This window comes from Solanum stenotomum, chromosome 3 (assembly GCF_019186545.1).
Source record: "Solanum stenotomum isolate F172 chromosome 3, ASM1918654v1, whole genome shotgun sequence".
NCBI classification, from domain to species: Eukaryota; Viridiplantae; Streptophyta; class Magnoliopsida; order Solanales; family Solanaceae; genus Solanum; species Solanum stenotomum.
The window spans coordinates 23,682,011-23,705,545 of NC_064284.1; the positions used below are offsets into that span (position 1 = coordinate 23,682,011).

Sequence of the window (23,535 nt, forward strand, 5' to 3'; positions counted from 1 at the left end):
GGTCTCGAAACGCTTCCCCGCTATCAAAAATAGTATCACAACGTTAATACGGTCGTTTAGACACCAAAATCACAACAAACAGAGACGGGTCAATTTTGGAGTCAAAACGGGAATCGTGGGACCCACACAGAAAATTCCGAAATTAACCCCAAAAGTGGGTCCTAACCAGTTCCCCCAGCTCATTTCCCATAATGGGACACAATTCGGGGCTCGGGAACAACACAATACCAACATACAACTAAAACCCAAATTTTCTCAAAAATCGAAATGGGACAGCAGTGTATTTACCAAAAACGAGCGATCTACAGTAAAATCTAACAACACCACAATGTTCTCCTCGAAAAACCACTCAAGATAGCCTCAAAAATCACCAAAATCGGATCTAAAATGGCTAAGAAAACAAGTCTCAAAATTTCCAAAATCAAGTCACAAAAAGAGGTCTGGCAGCAGGTATTTTTCGAAAATTACCTCAAACGGGGACTCCAAATCACTATCCGAGCTCACCAACACGTTGCCCTCGAAAAATCTCACAACTTAGCCTTTTGGATCACCCAAATCGGTTGAGAGATGAGAGAGAGATGAGAGTTTGAAGTTTGGGAAATGTGGCTGATTTTCTGCAATTTATTGCAGAAAATCTGCAACATTTCCAAAACTTTAAATTCCGACGGGGTGCTTCGATCTTTACACAAATAATCTTTGTTTGGTTCTTTTGTAGTTGATATGGGGTTGCAGTTTAAATAAGTTTGGATTTTGTGTATATTTTTTATATAGGTTCGTGTGATGTAGTTATATGTCTTTTTCTCATTTTGGTTTTGCAAACTATCTGCGTATGTAGATGTTTGTGGTTCTATGGACATATGTCTAGGTGTCCTTTGGGTAAATGGTTTTACGAATAGCTGGTTTAAGTTCGCATTTTTATGTTGTTTATCGCTAACTTGTTTGCTTGTACCTACAGCTGTATTTAAACAAACATTATGGGTTTTAAGGAGTTTTCCATCGTCTCCTTTTAGCTCTGGGTTTTTTCCGTCTCCCGATCGACGTAGTTCCGCATTTTTATAGTCATGCTGCTGACTAGCTTTAGACTTCAGATTATCTTCATTAGTCTTTAGCTTTTGTATCTCGTTGTCCATACTATCCACTTTTGTACAAAGTGTAGTAATGGCTTTGAGTATCTTTTCAATTGTATCTTCTTCCTCAGTCTCAGTCTGAGTAGCTTTGTCGTGATAGGTAATCTGCAATAACATTCTTATCAGTTTTTAGTACTTCAATTGTAAATGTAAAATTTAATATATTTAATACCAATCTCCTTATTTCTTTTGTTGTTACCGAATCTTGTATTTTTCTTGTTAGCCACTATCTTACTTGTGTATTATCTGTTCTTATAATAAATTGTTATATACAATATATGGTTCAAATGATAATAAACACTTTTAGTTTTTGCATTTAAATTTCTATAATCAATAACCATTCTGCTTTTTCCTCTTTTTTGTTCACTATGTTTATGTACGATAAATGCCGGGCTTGTATGCTTACTATTGCTTTCTTGTATATATCCTTTTTCTAGTAAATCATCTATATGTATCTTAAATTCGGTTAAATCATTAAAATTATACTTTAATGGTTTTTGGGTTATTATACTATTATTATCAATTAGCTCAATTTTTATTTTTGTTTTATGTTTCTCCCATCCTTGTAAAGGATCCTCACTATATAATAATTCTAACTTATCTTGAATTATTTTTACTTTATTTGTAGAGAATATAATTAATTCTATTTTAGGGTCTTCTTCTTTTATATTTTCTAATTTTTGTGGAATTTTTTCACTTCCTTTTATCCATTCTGTTGTTTTTCGTTTTTTATTATTTACTCTTTTTGCTCCTATTTTTTGTTTACACGGTGTCGTGAACCACCAGTGTGTTTTTGTTATTATATGTGGGTATAATTTTTCTAAAAATGGCATTCCTAATAGCATATCTTTTGTAGTTAATTCAAAGTTATATATTTCTTCTATAGTTAATATCTTATCCCATATTTGTATTTTTATATTTTTTGCCTTATATGTGATCATGCTTCCTTCATTATTAAATCCTGTTACTACTATAGGTGTTTTTAATTTTTCCCACTTATCTTCTGGTAAACAATTATATTTACATATATTAGCTTCTGCTCCCGTATCTATCATTGGTGTATAATATCGGTTGTAATATCCTTCTATTATTATCTTTGCAAGTATATATATTTTCATATTTTTATTATACTAAAGTCCTTTTTATTATTACTTTTTTATTTTCATAATTTATTGTTAACTGTTTGTCTTCTAGATTATATGGTTTTACTTGTTCTAGCCATTTTATTCCTAAAATGATATTTTCATTTCCTTGATATATTTTGAATTTTATCACTATTGGTACTCCTCCAATGATTATTTCCTTTTCTGTTGTTTCTTCGGTATACATTAATGCTTTTGGTAGTTCGGGGCATGATTGTTCAATAGTTATTATTTCATCTTCCGTCACTAATTCTCTTGTAATATAGTTTTCTTCTCATCCTGTATTTATTAATATTAAATATTTTCGTTGTTCCATTATTCCCGTTATGTAGTAATGATGTGGTTTTATATCTTCTTCCATTGATTTTTGTGGGGTTTTATCTATTCTCCTTGAGGTACTCATTTTGATGATATTTGGGGTATCTCATTGTTTATTTTTTTCGATGTGCTTAGTCTTTCTTTTACTATTTCTAAATCTTCTTCTATATCAATTTCATTATAACTATAATCGTTCTTATCTATAACTGTAACTATTCTTTCAAAGGGATCTTCTATTTTTATTTTATCTATTTTATTTTTTGCTGTTATTTTATGTTTTGTTGTTAGAACATATAAGTTTTTACATCTAGCTGTAAATATTTTACTTCCTGGGGCTAGTTCTATCCCTGACATTCGCCAGTATAATACTAGTAATTTATCTATATTTCTGTCATTTATTGCTACTGAGTAGTTAGCACTTATTATAAATTTAAATTTTTGGTATATGAGGTTACCTCTTACTGCACTTATTATACTTTTTTCTATGGGTTGTATAATTCTATCATCCGCTAAGTATATTTCTATGAGTGTATCTATTCTTTCCCTAAAACATGCTTTTATTAATATTTCTGTTCCTCCTAAATGTGCATATTTAATTGGATTTTTAGCCTTAATATTTTGTATTTCTTTATTTATTATTCATTTATTTATTATTGGGATTTTGGCCTTTCCTTTAGTGTATTTGCAATCTATGATATGTTCTCTTTAGCTTACTACATAATATTCTTCTTTTTGTCGTTTAAACCAGTTTCTTATGGTTGGTATTTCGAATATTTTTGCTACGCTTAGGTCTAATTCTTTTCCTTTTATTTGTTCAAATATACTATTATCAAATATTATTTTCTGTTCTAAAGATTCTTCGTCTTGATGTTCTTCTTTATTTATTATTTGTATGTCTGCTTCAGTCATTTGTTATATTATAGAATTCATTATCTGATTCTATTTCTATGTCATTATCTATTTCATTTTCTGATATTTCATATATGCTATCTTCACTTTCTAATTCATAATCTATATATTCTATATGCGTATATTTTTCATCTTCTATTATTATTTCTGATATTTGTTTTTTCTTTGGATTTTTAGGTAATTTACAATCTCTAGCTATATGTCCTAATTTTCCACAATTATAACAAATACATTCCGTTAGTTTTCTTTTTGGTCTATATGGTCTTTTGGTTTTGTAATTTTTTACATAGTACCTTCTTCTTGGTTTTTTATATTTATATTTTGATATGTATTTTTTATTATATTTCTTTTTATTTTTATAATACTTATCCGTACAACCAAATTGAGGTGCTGTTTTATTTTTGCAACATACCAAGTTTTTTATTAATATTTTTTCCATTTTTATTTCTTCTTTATGCTTTTCACGTAGTTCCATAAACCATCGTTGCAAGAATTTCATCCTAGCTCCTAAGGTGTTCGTTAATTCTGCTTCATTCCAACTTTTTATTATTTTTGAATTAAAAGGTTCTGGTAATTTTGTAAAATATAATTTTCTTATTTTTTTACTTTCTTCTGTGCTATATGTTCCTTTATAATAGTATTATCTAAATGCACATGTATATTCATCTATGCAACACATATTACATATTGCTAATTTTGTCATTAGATTTCGATTTATGATTTTTTCTTTATTTTGTTTTTCTACCTCTGTTGTCATACTACTAAATTCATTTCTTATAACTATTTCGTATTTATATAATATTTCCATAGTTGTAGTGGCTATTCCACCATCAAATTTTTTATTATTTCTTAAAGTTGTTAAGCTTTCACTTGTTAAATTTTGTAGCCATAATTTTACTGTTCCTATAAGTGTTCTTTCTATGTATCCTGGTGCCTCTGCTATTACTATCTTGTTATCTATTAATTGTTTTGATATATATCCTATCCATAATTGGATTGTTTTATTTATATCTGCTACACAGTCTAAATCTAAAATATAATGTTGTCCAATTATTGGTTTAGGCGTCCATTTTCTACTTAATCTTTTATCCCATGTAGTTTTTTCTTTATCATATTGTTCATAATTTTCATTATAATATTTTGGATTAAAATTTTTTGGGTTTTTTACTCCTGATGTGCTAGGTTTTTCGTCCATGTTTACGTCTTCTGTATTTGCTTCTAAATTCTTTGTATTATCTATGTTTGCTAAAAGTTTCGTATATGTTTCGCTTATTTTCGAATGTTGTACTAGATCATCGTCATTTATTTCATCAATTTTTATTTCGGGTAGATTATCTTGGCTATTTTCTTCTTTTTCTTCTAATTCATTTTCTAGTTGCAATTTTTCTTTAAACTTAATTATCTCATTTGCTAATTTTGTTTTTTGTTCTTTTTCTTTTTGTTTAATTTCATACATTTCTTTTAATATTGCTAGCTCTTTTTATAGCTCTATTATTTTGGTATTTTTTACTTCTTCTAATTGTTGTACTTCCTTTTTTGCTTGTTGTTTTATTTTTTCAATTTTCGTTTTTCTATCTATTTCTTCATTTTCTTTTGTTATTCTTATCATAACAGTTAAACTATTTTCTAGTTTTACCTTTTTTTTTCTAACATTAAACTTATATTGTCACCTATTTTCTTATATCTTCTTCTTAGATTAGAAATATTATCTTTATTTTTAATCCGTCATAATTTTCATATGTTTTTTCATCTATTGCGTATTCTTCTTTATTCATTTATAAATTATGTTGTAGTTTATATTCTAAGTTATTTATTTGTATTTCTAGATATAAAATAGTCTTTCTTTGTGCTATTATAAATTTGTGACAAATTCCTGCGAATATATTATTGTTAAGTTTATTTTGCATATGTTCTAATTCTTGTCTTTTTGCTATAATTATTTCATTAAGTTTTTGTCTATACTCGTTATTCTTGTTATTCATTGTATTTTTAAGTATTGAATATATTTATATTCTATTTTAAATATATTATCTATTAATTTATCTAATTTTTCGTTATCAGTCTTTGTGATATTAAGTTGTTTATATTCCGGATACAATTTATTTAATTTTCTTCTTGTTTTTCTTAATTTTCTACTCGTATGTTTCTTACCATGTTTATTATTATCCATAGCTCTGATACCATTTTAGCTCCATTTCCTATTCTGAGTTTGATGTTTCCTGCTAGTTTGGTCCAGAAGGATCTTATTGTTTTCCATGTTGAAACTCCATATGGTATAGTGACCTCATTGGTACACCATTGGGAGTCCTAGCCATACTTGTGATGTATAACTTCTCCAAAGAGCATGTTCTTCTTCCACATATCTCCACAGCCATTTCATCAAGAGGCACTCATTATGGATTCGAAGATTCCTAACTCCAAGACCACCTGAGAGCTTAGGTAGCTGCACTGTTTCCCAGTTAACTAGATAAGTACCCCTTCCTTTCTTTGTTTCCAAACCGAAGAAAGTCTCTTCTAAGTTTGTCCAATTTCTGCAGCACCTTAGCAGGTTAGGGAAATAGAGACATGACATAAGTGGGGAGGGAGTCCAGCACTGCATTTGTTAATGTTTGTCGGCTCCCAAGTGACAAGTATTGAGATTTCCTTATGGCTAACTTTTTTTTTTTTGAAATTAGTAATGTTGTATTCCTCAACATTAAGGATATGCTGGTGACCTCCAAAAATTCGTACATAAAGGGGCTAGGAAGGCTAATTACAAAGATCTTGACATATCTACTAGTTGCTCTACCTCCTCTATACATTCCTGTTTACACCAAAAATACAAATATGCAATGCAATTTTCTTTGACTTTCTGTATGGAGTTTGATTTGTTCTCATAGCATCTTCCATTTCTTTCCTTCCATACTGACCACTATATGCAAGTTGGAATAATTCTCCACCACTTTTTTTGGCTTTTACTGCCTCCTCTCCTGATCCAGCTACTCAACAGGTCAGCAGTATGTTCTGGCATCGTCCAGCTAGTACCAGTGAGCCTAAAAAACAGAGACCATAGTTGACCTGTGACTCTACAGTGTAGAAAAAGATGGTTGTTGGTCTCATTTGTCTCATTGCATAAAAAACACCTTGGTACTAGTTGTACACCTTTCCTCTGCAGTACCTCCTGTGTCAGACAAGCCCTCTTAGCTACCAACCATACAAAACATTTGATCTTGCTTGGTGCTTGGCTTGTCCATACATATTTCCATCTAGCCAATCTGAGGCCTTGTTGAGTTCCCATTTCCTTCTTGTAGAGCTTGTTAACTATGAATCTTCCATCCTCAGAGTGTACCCACGAGATTGTGTCTGGCCTTGCAGCAAAACCAATAAACTCATTGATTGCATGTAACAATTGTGCCACCCTAACTATTTCCCAGTCATTGAAATGTCTCCTGAAAGATATATCCCAACCATTTTCCCAACTCTCAGCTAGAGTGATATCTGGATATTGCTACAAAAATGAAAATAAGTCAGGGAATGATTGCATTACTGCCTCATGTCTTACCCAAACATCTTTCCAGAATAGTAGTTTAGCTCCCTTTCCTATTCTGGGTTTGATGTTTCCTGCTAGTTTTGTCCAGAAGGATCTTATTGTTTTCCATGTTGAAACTCCATATGGTATAGTGACCTCATTGGTACACCATTGGGAGTCCTGGCCATACTTGTGATGTATAACTTCTCTCCAAAGAGCATGTTCTTCTTCCACATATCTCTACAGCCATTTCATCAAGAGGCACTCATTATGGATTCGAAGATTCCTAACTCCAAGACCACCTGAGAGCTTAGGTAGCTGCACTGTTTCCAGTTAACTAGATAGTACCCCTTCCTTTCTTTGTTTCTAAACCGAAGAAAGTCTCTTCTAAGTTTGTCCAATTTCTCCAGCACCTTAGCATGTAAGGGAAATAGAGACCTGACATAAGTGGGGAGGGAGTCCAGCACTGCATTTATTAATGTTTGTCGGCCCCCAAGTGACAAGTATTGAGATTTCCATATGGCTAACTTCTTCTCTGACCTCTGGATTATCCCATACCATATCAGTAATTCTTTATGATTGCTTCCCAGAGGCATTCCCAAGTAAGTTGTTGGGAATTGCTCAATCTTGCACCCTAGGATGTTAGCCAATCTTTGCATCTGTGCTACTTCCTTGATAGGGAGTAAACTGTTTTTCCTCCAGTTAACCCTTAGACCAGAGACAGCTTCCAGGATCACAAGTATCACTCTGATATATCTAATCTGGTCTTCTTTTGCCTCGCAGAAGATTACAGTGTCATCATCATACAACAGTTAGCAAATCTCCATACTCACTTTTTTTTGAGTACTCACACTTGCCCTGCTACTAACTTCAAATCCCCTTATCCATCTGTTTTGAGTAGCTATCCTCAGCATGCTATTCAGCCCCTCCATGACCAGTATGAATAGGAAAGGGGTGATAGGATCACCTTGTCTCAAGCCCCTTTCAGATGAAAAAAAACCCACCGGTTCTCCATTCACCAGAATGGAGGTTACGGTTTTAATACAAAAACCTATCCATTTTAACCATTTATCTCCAAACCCCATCTGTCTTAAGTTGTTTAGAAGGAACCCTCAATTTACATGGTCATATGCTTTTTCCAAATCAAGTTTGCACATGATGCCTGCGTTCTCTCCTATTAATCTTGTGTCCACACATTCACTGGCTATTAATGCAGCATCCATGATTTGCCTGCCCTTAATAAATGCCATCTGCTTGTTCACCAGCTTGTTTACCACCTGTTTGAGCCTGTCAGCCAACACTTTAGCTATGATTTTGTACATCCCACTAATTAGACTTATTGGTCTGAAGTCCCTTAGTGATGTAGCTCCACTCTTCTTTGGGATAAGTGCCACATAAGTGGCATTCATACTCTTTTCAAAAACTTGGAACTCATGGAAATGTTTCATAGTGTTCAAGATGTCTTCTTTCAAGACACTCCAAAATTCCTTAAAGAAGCTCATTGGGAATCCATCAGGTCCTGGTGCCTTGTCACTAGCACAAAGATTGATGCCTTTTAAGACTTCTTCCTTCTCAAACTGTCTATGCAGCCAGATCTGTTCCTCCAAGTTAATGCTTGTGAAGTCTTGTAAGTTTAGATTAGGTCTCCATGTCTCTGTCTCTTTGTAGAGATTCTGATAGTAGTCTTGTATTTTAATCTTGATAACTTCTGGATCAGTGATATATGTCCCTCCCTCTTCAATTTTGTCAATGGTGTTGCATCTCTTATGTGTTGTGGCCATTCTGTGAAAATATTTGGTGTTCTTATCTCCATTTTTCAACCATTGGATTCTAGACCTCTGTCTCCATGCTATCTCCTCATTCTTGACCACCTCCTCAAACTCCATTGCCAAATGAACCTTCTAGAGTAATTCATCAACCGTGAGTGCTCTTTGCTCCATGATATTTTCTAATCCAATAATATGGTTCAGGATGTCCTCCCTCCTTTGTCTCCAGTTATTCTGGTTTTCCCTTCCCCATTCTTTTAATTTCCCTTTTAGGAGTTTTAGTTTGGTATTCAAGATGTATGCTGGGCTCCCAGTTACATTGAAAGAGGCCCACCATATTCTTTTACCCTCTCTTTGAAACCATCCACTCCCAACCACCATTGTTCAAATATCTCCACATGTAAGCATGATGGGGTTGTTGTCTGATCCCAGTTTTGGCATCACTGATTGTTTGATGTGTAGATATTGTTCCTCCCACTGTGAAGAGTAGAGGAATCTATCTATTCTAGAAGCACTCTCATGATTTTCACTCCTTCTCCAAGTGTAAGACCCTCCAAATAAAGGAGGGCTACAAGCTCCATGTCATTGATCCATTCTGAAAACTCGGTCATTCCCCCATTGATTCTTTGGCAGTTGGTTCTCTCCTCTGGATATCTGGTGATGTTGAAATCCCCACATACTACCCATGATCCCTCAAAAAGGCTTCTAATGGCAGCCAATTCCCACCAAAGTTCCCTCCTTTCCCCTCTATCACAGTCTGCATAAATTGCACTTAATGCCATGTCAGTTCTTGCTCTATGCCCTCAAATCTACAAGTAAGCATTTGATTTCCACTGTCTACCATTTCCCCCTTCCAAACTCTTTTGTCCCATAGCACTACCATGCCCCCACTCCTTCCAATAGCTTCTACATGAGCTTCTCCCAACCATCTGTTGTTCCAGATTTGTTGGTAAAGATTTGAGTCATTCCTTGTTAGCTTAGTTTCGACCAACACGTGAATGTCATCCCCCCATTGAAGCAACAAATTTCTTACAAGTGCTCTTTTGCTCTCCCCATTTAACCCCCTAACATTCCAAGATACAAATTTTATCTTCATGACCAACCCTCATGTGAGATTCTCCCTCTTGTTCTTGGCTCCCCTTCTTTGAATTTCATCCGCTACTTAAGGGGGGAAAATCCACATGGTTCAAAGTTATTAATCAAGGCATTGTTCAAGAATTGATAGATTTGTATTCTCTTCCGAGTGGCTGAAGAACTTAGAATGGATAAACAGGAGATTATGCTAAGAATAATTTCTGATCATGCTCCATTACAACTGTTATGTCGTGAGTGGGAGAAACCTTACTTCGAATTTGAGGATCGGTAGATGGAGATGGAATGATTTCTGGCAAAGTATAGAATCGGTGGTCAAACCTTCGGGTTATAGGCAGACCAGATTACATTTTATCAAATAAGTTACAGTTATACAAAGGAAACTGAACAAAACTAGTTTTGGTAATTTGGAACACAGGAAAAATGAGCTATTAGGAAAGATGGCACACTTTGACAGGGACTATGAGGACAAGACATGACAAGAGGAGGAATGGGTTGATAGGGCTTGTTTACATATAGAGTTGAAGGATATTGCCAAATATGAAGGACTGGCTTGGAGACAACATCATGGTTATTACAGTTGAAACAAGGGGATAGAAAATGCTCACAAGATATAATCACATTGGGAAATTACGAGTTGACGGAAATATCAAGGAAGATCACGAGGAGATGAAAAAAGACATTTCCCATTTCTACCAGAACTAGTTTTCACTTTTCAGAAGGAGAGAATTGGAAGTCAGATATAATAGGGCACCCACAAGTAATCTCGAGGGAAGTAGTATGGCTTCAAAGACCTTTTGGAGAAGAAGAAATGCTAGAAATTACTAAGCTATGTGTAAGTGATAAAGTTCCAGGTCTGGATGGGTTCTCTATGGATTCTGTCAAAACTGCTGGTTGATTATCAAAGAGGATCACATGAAGGGTCTGGATCTCTTCCACCACCAGGAAAAGTTTGAGAAATGCTTCAATACCACCTTTATTGCTTTAGTTCCTAAAAGAACGATGTTGTGGAATTGAGAGATTGTAGACCCATAAGCCTGATTAGTAGTTTCTGTAAGATCATTTTGAAGCTTCTGACAGAGACTGAAAAGGGTGATTAACAAGTTAGTGGATAATTCTCAATGACTTTTATTAGAAGAAGAAAAATTATGGATGCATCATTTATTGCAAAATGAATATCTTGATACCAGATTGAAAGGTGATATTCCTGGTGTTTTATGTAAGGTTGTTATTGAGAAGGCATACAATCATGTTGGGGGGAATTTTTAGTTAACATTCTCAAAGATATGGGATTTGGGAGGATGTGGGTTAGCTGGATATCATTATGTATACTATTTGTTTGGTTTTCAATCCCTGTTAATAGCAAGCCCGTAGTTTTTTTGCAGCTCAAAAGGATTTATGGTGAGGAGTATCTTTCATCTCCTATTCATCTTAAGTCATGGAATATTTTTCCAAAATGCTCAAGACTGCTTGCATAAATGGTTGGGCACCCAAGGTTGTGGCCTAGTGGTCAATAAAGTGGTTGAGAATCATGAGGTCTCAGGTTCAATTTCCAATGGAGACAAAAAAACACTAGGTGATTCTTCCCATTTGTCCTAGCTTTGGCAGACAATTACCTGCTACTTGTAGCTAGTGGGAGGTGGCAGGTATCCCGTGGAATTAGTCGAGGTGCGCGAAATCTGGCTCGGACACCACGGTCATGAAAGAAATGGTCGAGTAAGGGGATTCAAGGTTCACAGCCAGAATATCTTGGAAAGCCCATACTTGTTGTATGCTGCCAACACTCTTGTTTTGTGCGATGCCGAGCAAGAACAAATCAATAGCTTGAGGTTGATTTTTGGTGATTTTTCAGGGAGTTTCTGGGTACCAATAAACTGGAGAAAGAACCACTTATTTCCAGTTAATATGGTTCCAACTGCTATGAGTTTAGCTTGAGCTTTAGGTTACCAGGTAAGTAGGCTGCCTACCATTTGCTTGGGATTAGCACTGAGAGCAAGAGATTGAGCTGATAGCATATTGCAAAGGGTCTTGGAAAAATGTGAGAAAAGGCTAGCAAGTTGGAAGAAGCAATATTTTTTTATTTTGGAGGCAGAATAGTGCTGATCAATAGTGTTTTAGATTCTTTCCCAACTTATGTTATGTCTTTATTTTTCCATGCCAGTTAAGATTGAGAAGAGGATTTGCATAAGAAGAATTTATTTTGTGCAAGGAAGTAAGGAGAAGAAATCATTTAATCTGGTAAGATGGAACACACTAGTTATAAACAAGAAGGATGGAGGAATGGGGAGGTTAACAAAATAGAAGGCTTGCTAATGAAATGACTATGGAGATTAACACAGAAGTGGAAGGTCTGAGGGTTGGGTAAGCAGTAATAATTATGGAATTGAGGGACAATGATGCACTAACGAAGTCAGAAGTAGTCATGGAGTATCCTTAAGGAAAGGTATCAGATCTTTACAGCTTGGTTTCTTGAGCAAGACAACAACAGTGGAAAATGGAAGGAACGCCTCTTTTTGGGGAAATTGGTTTGGACATGGCCCCTTGAAGGCTTATTTCCAGATTTACTTACTTTGGCCACTAGCACTACATCAATATTGTCAGATTTCACTCATAATGGGGGCTGGAACATAAATTTTAGAAGGAATTTCAATTACTGGGAAATATCTAGTGCTGCTCAATTTCTTGGGCAACTGGATTCCTTTCAATAAGTCGCTGATTCAAAAGATAGTTTGAAAAGGAAGCTAAATAGCAAAGTATATTTTACTGTTAAGTCATATTAGAGATCTCTTACAAGAATGGAATGCCAGCTTGAACCTTGGTCATGGAAATCAAAAGCACCATACTAGATTTCTTGCCTTACATGGATTGTGAACAAACAAGCATGTCTCATGTATGAGAACTTTCCAAAGAGAGGAATAACCTGTGCAGCAGATGTTTCTTTTGGTGAAAACAAGTTGAGTTTGTCTGCCATTTATTTTGCAGTGTTCTAATCACTGTTCAGAATTGAAAGTTCATTTTAATACAATTGGCATGCAGTGGTTATGGCAAGGGATACCACTGAACTGTTGAAGTTTTGGAACAGAAAAGGGCTGCCAAGAAAGAAGAAGAATCAGTGGAATAGGCTGCCAGAAAAGTTCTTGCTGCATCTAGTGGATGGTTTGTTGGTTTGAGTTTAAAGAAATAGAAGATACTTCAAGGACTCAGCAAACAACACTCAGAAATGCAAATCAAATTGTATGGCTTTGTTTTGTTGTTGGTGCAGAATGGAACATGTAGAGGAGGCTGAATCTATTCTTGAGTTGTTAGAATCACTCCAGGCGTAGTCAGGGTTATACTTCTATTGGATGTATTACTACTATTATTTTCTTTTGTACAATTACAATTGCACATTCTTAAAATATCTTGTTCTTACCTTATAAAAATAAAAAAGGATCTAGGTATTTGAAACAACATAGGAACATAATTTGTAATCTTGTTTGGTTAAAAATAATTTGAAAAAATTTCTAGTCAAAGAAACACTATGGTAGTTCTGAAATAGTATTAGGGACAATCCTTTTGGGATTGACATAATATATATGAAATAAATGCTCAGTAGTGCATATAACTTTTCAGCAATTGGATGTTTGTTTACTAATTTATTCCTCTTGAGAAGCCAACCAAACAAAGAACAAGTAATAGTTAAAAGTCCAGTCAGTTATTTGAGGCTAAGCAAAGTTGATTAAGTGCTAACGCCAAAGGGAACATATTTGAGCTCGATCAGGTTCTTTTGGCATTTATAAGCAGCTGAGAAAACTTGGGATTCTTTTTTTCTTTTCATCTCCTATTTCATTTATTTTTCCAACCTAATCCAGAAATATCACCTGGGACAAGGCCAAAGCAGAAAAGGCAGATAGCAGGGATAGATCAGGAAGAATTACAAGACCCAGCTATTCTAGCAGACCCTGATAGTTGTTTTTGTGAGTTTAAAGGAGTACAAATACACCATAAGATATATGATGCAGAATCAGTTGCTACAAACTTGTCAGAAGAAGGAACTATTTCTCAACCTCCTCATGCTAATAAAAGAGTGAATTTTCCTATGATTTTATTACATGGCTTTGGTGCCTCTATTTTTTCATGGAATCGGGCTATGAAGCCCCTAGCACAAATCACTGGGAAAAAAGTTCTGGCCTTTGACAGACCAGCCTTTGGGTTGACGGCAAGGCTGAATCATGTCAACCATTCATCTCAGGGAAGTGAAGACACAAGACCTTTTAATCCATACTCCATGATATTCTCTGTGTTGGCCACTCTATACTTCATTGACTTCTTAGCAGCTGAGAAGGCAATTCTAGTGGGGTAAGTTCTATTCAAAGTCTACTTTGATTTTTCTTGGATGACAAAATCTGAATTTGAATATTTCCATTATGAACGGTTATGGATTTATATATTTCGACTTATCCAAGAAAAAGCTGTGGCTTCATTTAGCTTGAAATGATTGCAGTGAAATAACATTCTTATAGTTATATTTTAGTTTCACTATGCGAAGACAATGATCCTTCGCTACCCCAATTATAATAAAAGAAATGTGAAATAACGGGAATGGTGAAAATAAAGTTCGACGAAAATCAGATGTGTGTTTCCAAATGAATGACTGGCCTACTCTAGGATGAACGTTTAGGCGATAAAAATTTAATGGTTGTATTCATTCATTATATACATTACCTCTCTCTCTTCTATATCTAAAATAATCTATCAGCATTGTTACTCTTTCTGAATTGACTGATTAGATTTCTATTCCAAATAATTTACTGCAAACGGTTGAAAGTGTCTTTATTTGGTCAAGACGAAGTAGATATGTAATTCCCAATGAGAGGATAATGTGCTACAACTTGTCCTTTGCTTGTAGTATTGCCCTCCTTCCCTTTGCTCTTCCTATTTGATTTATCAAAGATGTCACTTTTGTCGGTAACTAATGAGATATACCAGACACTCAGCTGGTTCCATTGTAGCAGTTGAAACATATTTTGAAGCACCTGAGCGAGTTGCTGCCCTGATACTCGTTGCCCCTGCAATTGTAGCACCCCTGAATTTAGGGCATGTAACAAAGGACAATTCAAGTGGAAAAAGTAACCAGACTGAAGGCGAGGAATTGGAAGTGAACTCTAAAGGGAATTGGTTTACCACGGTTTTCAGCATTTTGTCAAAGGTATCCCAATATCTTGGACAAGCAATCATGCGTTTGGTGAAAGGGATGGGAGACATGATAAACTCTTTATATAAGAAAGCTTTATCTGCATTCTTGCGTTCTGCCGTTGGTATTATGTTGGTATGTACTCTATTTTGGATCTTCTAATCTATTTATTGAACCTAATTTTCCTTTCTGAAAATTTACATCATGAAGCCTTGTGAAATTGAAATTAGGTCTATACTTTATAGTTTGCAATTTTTGAAAATTGGTTTTTGAGTGAGAAATCCTCCCGGACATTCTTGAAGAAGTTAAACAAGAAGGTGAGATGAGTTAAATGTGTAGTGCAAGTCCATGGAACATGTCAGCTGCTGTTGGCTTAGCAGCTCTATTACTTATTTGATCTTTCTGACATTTATTTGAGGATAGATTTGATATATTTATGTTTCAGAAATAGATGGAAGAATTCTTATGAACTTTTATTAGTCATTTGCAACATATGCAAAATGAGAAAAATACTCGATTACCACTCTATAAAACTTGATTAAAATGGGTACAATAATGACTACCATTTTCTTTCAGGTAAGAATGATAATTGATAAGTTCGGCTTAGCTGCTGTTAGGAATGCTTGGTATGATCCTAAACAAGTTGATGATCATGTCTTGCAAGGCTATACAAAGGTGATTCCTTGGCAGCTAGTTGTTTCCAACTAGATGATGGGTTTGGTTTTTTCTTTTGGGCTTGTATTTGATTTTTCAGGTATGCAACCTGGTTTCATTGTGCATTGTTGTCATGTTTACTCTTTTAATATCTGCAGCCTCTCAGAGTAAAAGATTGGGATAGGGCTCTGGTGGAGTATACCGTGGCTATGCTTACAGATTCTGCATCTGAATCAAAACTACCACTGTCAAAGAGACTAAGTGAAATCTCATGTCCTGGTTAGAAAATCATCTATGTGGCACCAAATTGAATTGATATTGATAACTAAAAGAAAACATTGGATTTCAAAATAATTAATAGAAAGGCAAGCAAGATCTCAAGTGAATATGAAGTACTGAAAAAACAATTATGATATATAACCAACAACTCTTGACTACCAAATAACGTTTGATTGCACCATTCTTTTCTAGGCTACTCCCTTATACTGGAAAAGTGTGTCATATGCTTTAGTTCTGTCATGTTCCTTTTACATTCTTGGATTTGTGATAACGCTATGTTCTAAGAAACATATTATCGTAAAGTTGCATGATAAACAATAGACTCCAGTTATACAGTGAATACACAAAGTTCCTAATACTGCTTTTTTCTCTCAGTTCTGATTATCACTGGTGACAGCGATCGGCTTGTTCCTCCATGGAACTCCGAAAGACTTTCACGGGCCATTCCTGGATCTTGTCTTGAAATAATCAAGAATTGTGGCCACTTGCCCCATGAAGAGAAGGTTGATGAATTTGTATCCATTGTTGACAGATTCCTTGAAAGAGCTTTTGGGGTGCAGAAAGAGTCTGATCTGCAACCGGCAACTTGAGATTGATACTTTTTCCAGTTCAACTTGGCCAGGATTGACATCTATTGGTGAGCATTAAGTTTGACACTTGAACTGCCTACTAAAGTTCATATATAGGAAATCATTAAGCTCTTCGTCAATTATACTCAATTCTATAAACACCTATCAGTGCATTCCATATATAACGTAGGTGGCATATAGTTGTTTAAGTAAACATTGATTTTTTGTCCCTTGAGACATGTAAATATAATACACCATGTATCTTGAGAGTTGTAAATTTTTACTTCAGCTTATTACAAAGTAGCTGAAATCTCTGTTGTTACACAAGAAGCCTGAGATTTGCAGATACAAACTGAAACATCTATGCAGATTTTTGTGATAACCTCATTGCACTAATTGTATTTCAATAGATGGTATTCCATCTTCAGACAAGGGGATCAAGGGATATGGTGAGAGAGGGATCCTGTAAACCATGAGGCAGATCAAAACCAGACATGAAGTCATCTCCAAATATCATAGCACCGGCAGCTAATGCCCCTGCACCTACTCCCATTCCAAAACCAGGTCTAGCATTTCGTGCTGCTGAAGTTCCAGTTTGTGGCATGTTTAAATAACTAGGCGGCATGTTATTTGTTCTTGGGATGAAAGTTGGAATATAACCAACATTAGCAGGTGGAGGTGGAGGTGGGGGTGGAGTACGCGACGGCTGATAGCTTGGTCCTGCTGCTTGTGTGTAGCTCGGTCCCGCCACAGGTGGATGTGAATAATTTGTAGGATATGGCACTGGATGTGCATATTGGTGATTTGTCTGTGGTTGGCTCTCCAGCATTTGAGACGGGGTTAAAGATTGTGGTTGTAGGTATGCTGATGCAGGTTTATATCCATTAGTCAAGTTGAAGCCGCTGCTGTTATCTGCAAGCTTAAATCCCTCCTTATCACCTAGTTTCAAACAAGATGTCAAAAATGGAAAATTCTCAGTCAAGACTCGCAAGAGTATGGTTCTTCATCCAGGTATTACCATCTGAATCAATATAAACTAGTGTCTTTTCTCTAAGGATATGTTTCATAGAAGATGAATAACTACATAAATCATGAAGTCTAAAGGAACAAACAGCAACTTAAGTTTATACCTGGTTGTGAACTAGATTCTTCCCTCTCCTCCGAAACTCTGATAGAGACATCGATAAATCCCTGAGGTTTATTCGAGTTCTTTTTCCGCAGTTGAAAGCTCCCAACTTCTTCAATTGGCTTCGAAACCTCAGAGTTCTTAGTGTACTTGTCTAGAAATTCTTTCAAAAGCACAGTAGCTGTTCCCATGAGCTTTTCTCTAAGAAAAATGGGTTCTCTACTGTAAACTTCAACATTTAGGGCCAAATCCTGGAGAGAAGTGTCAACCAACATTGAGAATTTGGTTTTCCAAACAGGATTTGCATTGCCTGAAGAATCAATCTTGGAACAGTACTTGTTGTTTGGATCAATCCATCCAACAGCATACCATTGAAGCTTCCACAAAGCTGATGTTCGCCGGAGTCCCCGGGCGGAAATCAGGCAGATTTCAATCCATATTTTTCCCATTTTAGTGAAAAAGATAGATTTCAGCTTGATTGATACAAATGCTGATAGAATTTGTGCCCCTCAAAGGTTCTTTTCTTGATAAAAGTGATAATGGAAAGGTATAAAGCTGTTTTGCATCATATTAAGACTAGTACCTTACTTTTATGCAAAGGAAATTACTTTATACTATTATTGAAGTTCTGTTAAGAGACATCTAGGTACTTTTCCCCCCATATTATGACTCACAAGTCCATCAGAGGGGGACAGGAATCAGAACAATAGTCAAAAGCTTGCAACAGGACATTGTTGAAAAATGAACTCAACGGTTCACGAGAAAGTAATCTAGGGAAAACTATAGAAATTTGATCCATTAGATAAAATATTTACTTAAATTGGACTCAATCAAATATATTTATCTTGATTGGACCCACGGCCCAAACTATTTACCTGACTGTTACCTTGTTCTATTCAATAAATCACTGATTCTTCATCCTTGATTGATGGTATTTATACTATTAGAGTATATATATTTTGATGCATCAAAGAGGAACAAAAAATATTTAAGTGAAAAATCTGCTCAATTACTACTTCATACCATCAGATTGGGGGGTCATTAGACCATAGCTTGCTGCTAAAAGTGTTGCTAGGCTAACGCGGCTTGCTTTGTGCAAGACCGAAAAGTCTAGCAATAAATTGATTCATGTTCTTGATAGGCTCTCCACTTCTGAAAGGTCTTGTGCGAAGTGAGTTGCGCTAACCTAGCAATGTTTTTCAACAAGAAGTTACAGTTTGACGACCCCCTAACCTAGGTTGGGGAGAAAACTCCAAAATCCATAACACTGGTTAGGGTTCCTTTTCTTGTAGGCGAGCTACTTTGTTTCAAACATTTTTCATATATATATATTCACTTATTATATAGATGCTAATAATCTTTTGATCTAAACATAAGCTAATAAAATGTCAAATTATAAAGAGCAACTTTCACATATAACAAACAAAGAAATCATATTTGTATGCTATAGCAAAGTTTGCATAATTGCGCTCCATAACAAACATATATATGTATAATTCGCTATACATATACAATTGAAAGCTATGTCTATTTCGCTATACATTTATACAAAAAGAAGCAGTTGTATAATTCGTTGGTTCCTCTTCAGATTTGTATAATTTCACTGGCAGACCATTTGTATAAATTGTTGTTAGCCTCTCGTTGGCAGGGGAATATTTTTATTGTATAATTATAAGTGTATAAGACGAATATATATATGTATTTGCATGTGTATATATAATTTTCTCTCGCTTTATACAAACAGAAACGCAATTTATATAATTTTGTTGTATAAAACGAGAAAGAGAGAAAGGCAAAAGAGAACTGGGTAGATGAATATTTTTATTGTATAATTATAAGTGTATAAGACGAATATATATGTGTATATACAATTTTCTCTCGCTTTATACAAACATAAACACAATTTATAGAATTCTGTTGTATAAAACGAGAAAGAGAGAAAGGTAAAAGAGAACTGGGCAGGGGAATATTTTTGTTGTATAATTATAAGTGTATAGGATGGATATATATGTATTTGCATGTGTATATACAATTTTCTTTTGCTTTATACAAACAAAAACGCAATTTATACAATTATGTTGTATAAAGCGAGAGAGGCGAGCACAGAGGGAGCGAGTGAGAGAGGGAGAGTGGCGAGCGAGAGTTTGAGGGAAAGAGGCGACTGACAAACAGTTTGCTACAAGACACAATTAAATCAAAGTGTGGTTATACCATTTAATTTGAATTAATAGTTTGCCATTATGTACAATTTTCCCAATTATAAATGCTAATAATCTTGATTGAAATGTCCTTTATGTGATTATTTATTAACTAAGGAAATTGTTTTTGCTTTCCTTGAATATGCCATTATGTAGAAGGTGAAAATATGATATAATTGAGATGTTGCTGGAAGAGTCTGAGTCATAATTTTACTATATGTAAGTCGAAGTTTAACAACGATGATTGCTAACTTTCAGTACTGCATTTTACCAAAACAAACTCACAAAAATCAAATCAATTAATTTGATATAGTATTTTAAAAAATAAAAAAAATTCAAACTACCAAATCTGGATAAATTTTTTATTTCGATGTCTGAACATATCATAAGACAACACGTGGACAGTTCAACGGTTCTCAGGCCCGATACACTCATTATCGTTGTCCGCATATTTTACTTAGACACCTCAATTTAGCCTCATACCTATTGAAGACCTTATATGTTCAAAAATGGTTTCTATTGGACACAAAATGCTTACCCGAAATGTGTATTTCACGGTCCTTAAGCGTGTGAAATCATTGGAAATGATTTTTTTCTTTTTCTTTCCAACTAATAAACCTAAATTAATAAATAATGTATAAATAATAATTATTTGAAAAAAAAAAAGATTCGTCTTCTCCCCATCCTCCCTCTCTGCAAGTACTCCCATCTCTTTACACCCACCCACCCTACCCCCTCCATCTTTCTCTCCCATCCTCTCCAATTCTTCTCGTGCTTTTTCCTTGTTCTTTTTCTACGTAAATTTTGTTAAAGTCTCAAATATTTCGGCACAGTTTCATTGTTTTTGATAAAAATAATATTCCGGTGAAAAAATTGATTTTTTTTTTTTTGTAAAAGTCCATTTTTTCTTGTAATTGTTATAAATAATTATTAGTGGAAAGAAGATAAAGATAATGAATAGAAGGTTTTGATGCTATTAGAATGAAAGGTGAATGAGGTATTATCTTAGATGGACAATAATGGTGTACTGACGCCGGTGAAAGGGATAAAATTCAATGGAGAAGAAGAAAGGGGTGGAGGCTATGGTTGACTGGCGTTGAGGCGCAGCGGCCAGTGGAAAGGGAACGGAGAAGAAGAAGAAGCATGGAGGTGACGGTTAAGATCGGCGAAGAAGAAAATGGGTGGGTGGCCGGTGGGGTGGGTTAATTCAAAAATAAAATTTTGTTTTCTTAAATTGCTTTTTGATTATTTAAAAAGAACTTTTTTTAAGGGATAATACATAAAAAAAAAACCCTAAACTTGGTGCGAGAACTTACTTTAGTACTTAAACTACACGGGTGTTTATATACCCCCCTTAAAATATTTGATGTGAATTATTTTCAACAGTCCGAACACCAGCCCAGTTGAAGGCTGGGCATTGTTACACACGCGCGTTTTCATTCGTCCATGTAGCTAAGTGTTTAAAAAATATCTTACTCGTTTTATATAACCCCACCAGCTCCCAAAATAGAACCCAACCCATTTTTAAACAAATATCCCTGAATCTTTAAGCCCGATTCTCATTCTTTCAAATCTACAAGACCTAATCTGAAGGTTTTTCTTTCGTTAGCGTGAAGGATTTGCTGAGTTTAGGGTTTTCGTGAAGAAACAAAGTTACCAGGTTAGTAATCTTCGTTTAGATGATTGTAGCATTTAACTGAGTTTAGGGCTTTCATAAAGCTTAATTTTTTTTATCTTTCCAGTTTAACGATGGATGTGTATGTCACCTTAAGGTTTCACCATGGTGGAAAACTAAAACAAAAACCTCGTATTAAGTATGAAAGAGGTATTGTCACTGATTGTTTTGATGTAGATGTTGATAAATTCTCAATACTTTGAATTTGTTGATATAGTTAAAGAAATCGGCTATAATTGATCTGCTTGTGTTGTTTAAATTAAACCACCTAAATGTCGACATGTTGTTGAAGTTAAAAGTGATAGGGATATTATGGGTATTGTACCTCAGTTAAAAAATAGAGACATTGTTGAAATTTATGTGACTCATTTAGTTGAATAAGCTATTGCCCCCCCCCCCACCCTCCCCCCATCCCCCCCTTCCCGAAATTGGATATCTAAATGATGTGGGTGTGGAATCTAATGCTACTTTTGAGGGTAGTGAAGGTTTAGGGTTTGAAGAGGCTGCACAGCCTCAAGAACCTATTGTGGGTGAAGATTTGGGTGAAGTGTTGGGTAGGACTTCTGCTAGTGTTGGAGAGGACTTGGGTTGGGCTTCTGCTAGTGTTGGAGAGGACTTGGGTAGGGCTTTTGTTAGTGTTGGAGAAGACTTGTGTGATACTTCTTTTGATGCTGTTGCATTTGATATTCCAGAAATTAGGTCTGATTGGGAAAGTGAAACAAAAGCAAGTGATGATTCAGACAATGCATATTTGTCTGATGAAGAAAAAGATGAGTATGGTAGTGATGTTCATGAGGAGGTTATAAATCTCAGGAAAGAGAAAAGGGCTGTTAAAATAAAAAGAGAAAAGAAAAGGGCCCTAGATCTGAAAGAGTTGATTTAGGAAAAAAATGAGTTGATTTGGGATATGATGAATATTTATCCAAGAAACAAACTACTTTAGAGGGTAAGTAGCTGGAGATGAGCCCTACTTTGATTCAGATGAAGCTGTTAGTTTTGAAATAGATACTGATGAAGATGTTAATGAGGAAGATGAGGTTGAACAACCTATAAGAAGACAAAGAAAAGCAAGAAGAGCAAAAAGAAATGCCAAGAAAGTTGTCTTTGATCCTACCAGTCAATTAAGTCAGTTAATAGTTTGGGAGACTGGTCTTGCTTTTGAAAGTGTTGAGCAGTTTAAAGAAGCTATTATTAGATATGTAGTTCAAGAACATGTTGAATTAGATAAATATGTTAATGAAGCAACTATGGTGAGGGTAAGGTGTACAACTGGTTGTCTATGGTTGTTGTTTGGAAGTATTGATTCAAGAACATGAGATTTTGTGGTGAAGAGTTATAATCCAGTACATAAATGTAATGGCACAACCAAAAATAAATTGGTGAATTCAAAGTACTTATTAGTAAGGTACAAGTACAAAATTATTTCTGAGCCTGACATTAAAGTATTTCAGTTTCAAATTTTAGTGAAGAAAGAGTTGGGGGTGTATGTGGGGAGAACTGTAGCAAGGAAAGCTAGAAACATTGTGTTGCAACAAATTATGGGTGATCATGTGGAGGAGTTTAAAAGAATTTTAGATTATAGAGATGAGCTCTTAAGGACTAATCCAGGCAGCACATGTGTGGTGAGATTTAGTGAAGAAACTTTTGAAGGTGACAGAAAAATGTTTCAATCATTTTACATATGCTTTGATGCTTTAAAAAAGGCATTCAAAGCTGGAGCCTGAAGATGTATAAGATTTGATGGTTGCTTCTTGAAAGGTGTTTCTAGAGGTCAATTACTTATGGCTGTTAGTAAGGATGGAAACTGTAACACCTCGAAAACAAGAACCAAATTTTTTTTCCAGAAATATACCTGAAGTAGTGAACCACGGCAGGGTTCACGGACCGTGATAGGGTCCACGGTCCGTAGACCTGCCCATGGTCTTGACTTGGAAGTCACCAGGCCCAGACATCAGACCACGAGAACCTTCACGGTCCGTGGTCCTTGACACTGCCCGTG

At 35.1% G+C, this 23,535-nt stretch overlaps 2 protein-coding genes across 2 annotated transcripts in view; one reads left to right on the forward strand and one right to left on the reverse strand.

The window, feature by feature from the left end:
- The window catches only part of LOC125859322 (uncharacterized), a 29,885-nt gene extending 13,079 nt beyond the window's left edge, over window positions 1-16,806 (forward strand). Inside the window, exons 2-6 of the mRNA XM_049539046.1 lie at window positions 13,714-14,200; window positions 14,831-15,170; window positions 15,612-15,710; window positions 15,848-15,968; window positions 16,344-16,806. Of these exons, the coding sequence (XP_049395003.1) occupies window positions 13,714-14,200; window positions 14,831-15,170; window positions 15,612-15,710; window positions 15,848-15,968; window positions 16,344-16,558 (1,262 nt within the window). The 3' untranslated portion in view covers window positions 16,559-16,806. The remainder of the gene's footprint in view (window positions 1-13,713; window positions 14,201-14,830; window positions 15,171-15,611; window positions 15,711-15,847; window positions 15,969-16,343) is intronic.
- LOC125859325 (uncharacterized) lies at window positions 16,670-18,259 on the reverse strand. The gene is made up of 2 exons (XM_049539049.1): window positions 17,668-18,259; window positions 16,670-17,476 (listed from the first exon to the last, which is right to left on the reverse strand). Exons 1-2 carry the CDS (start codon window positions 18,110-18,112, stop codon window positions 16,962-16,964), a joined length of 960 nt encoding a protein of 319 aa, XP_049395006.1. The 5' UTR covers window positions 18,113-18,259; the 3' UTR covers window positions 16,670-16,961.
- Between the last annotated feature and the right edge of the window lie 5,276 nt (window positions 18,260-23,535).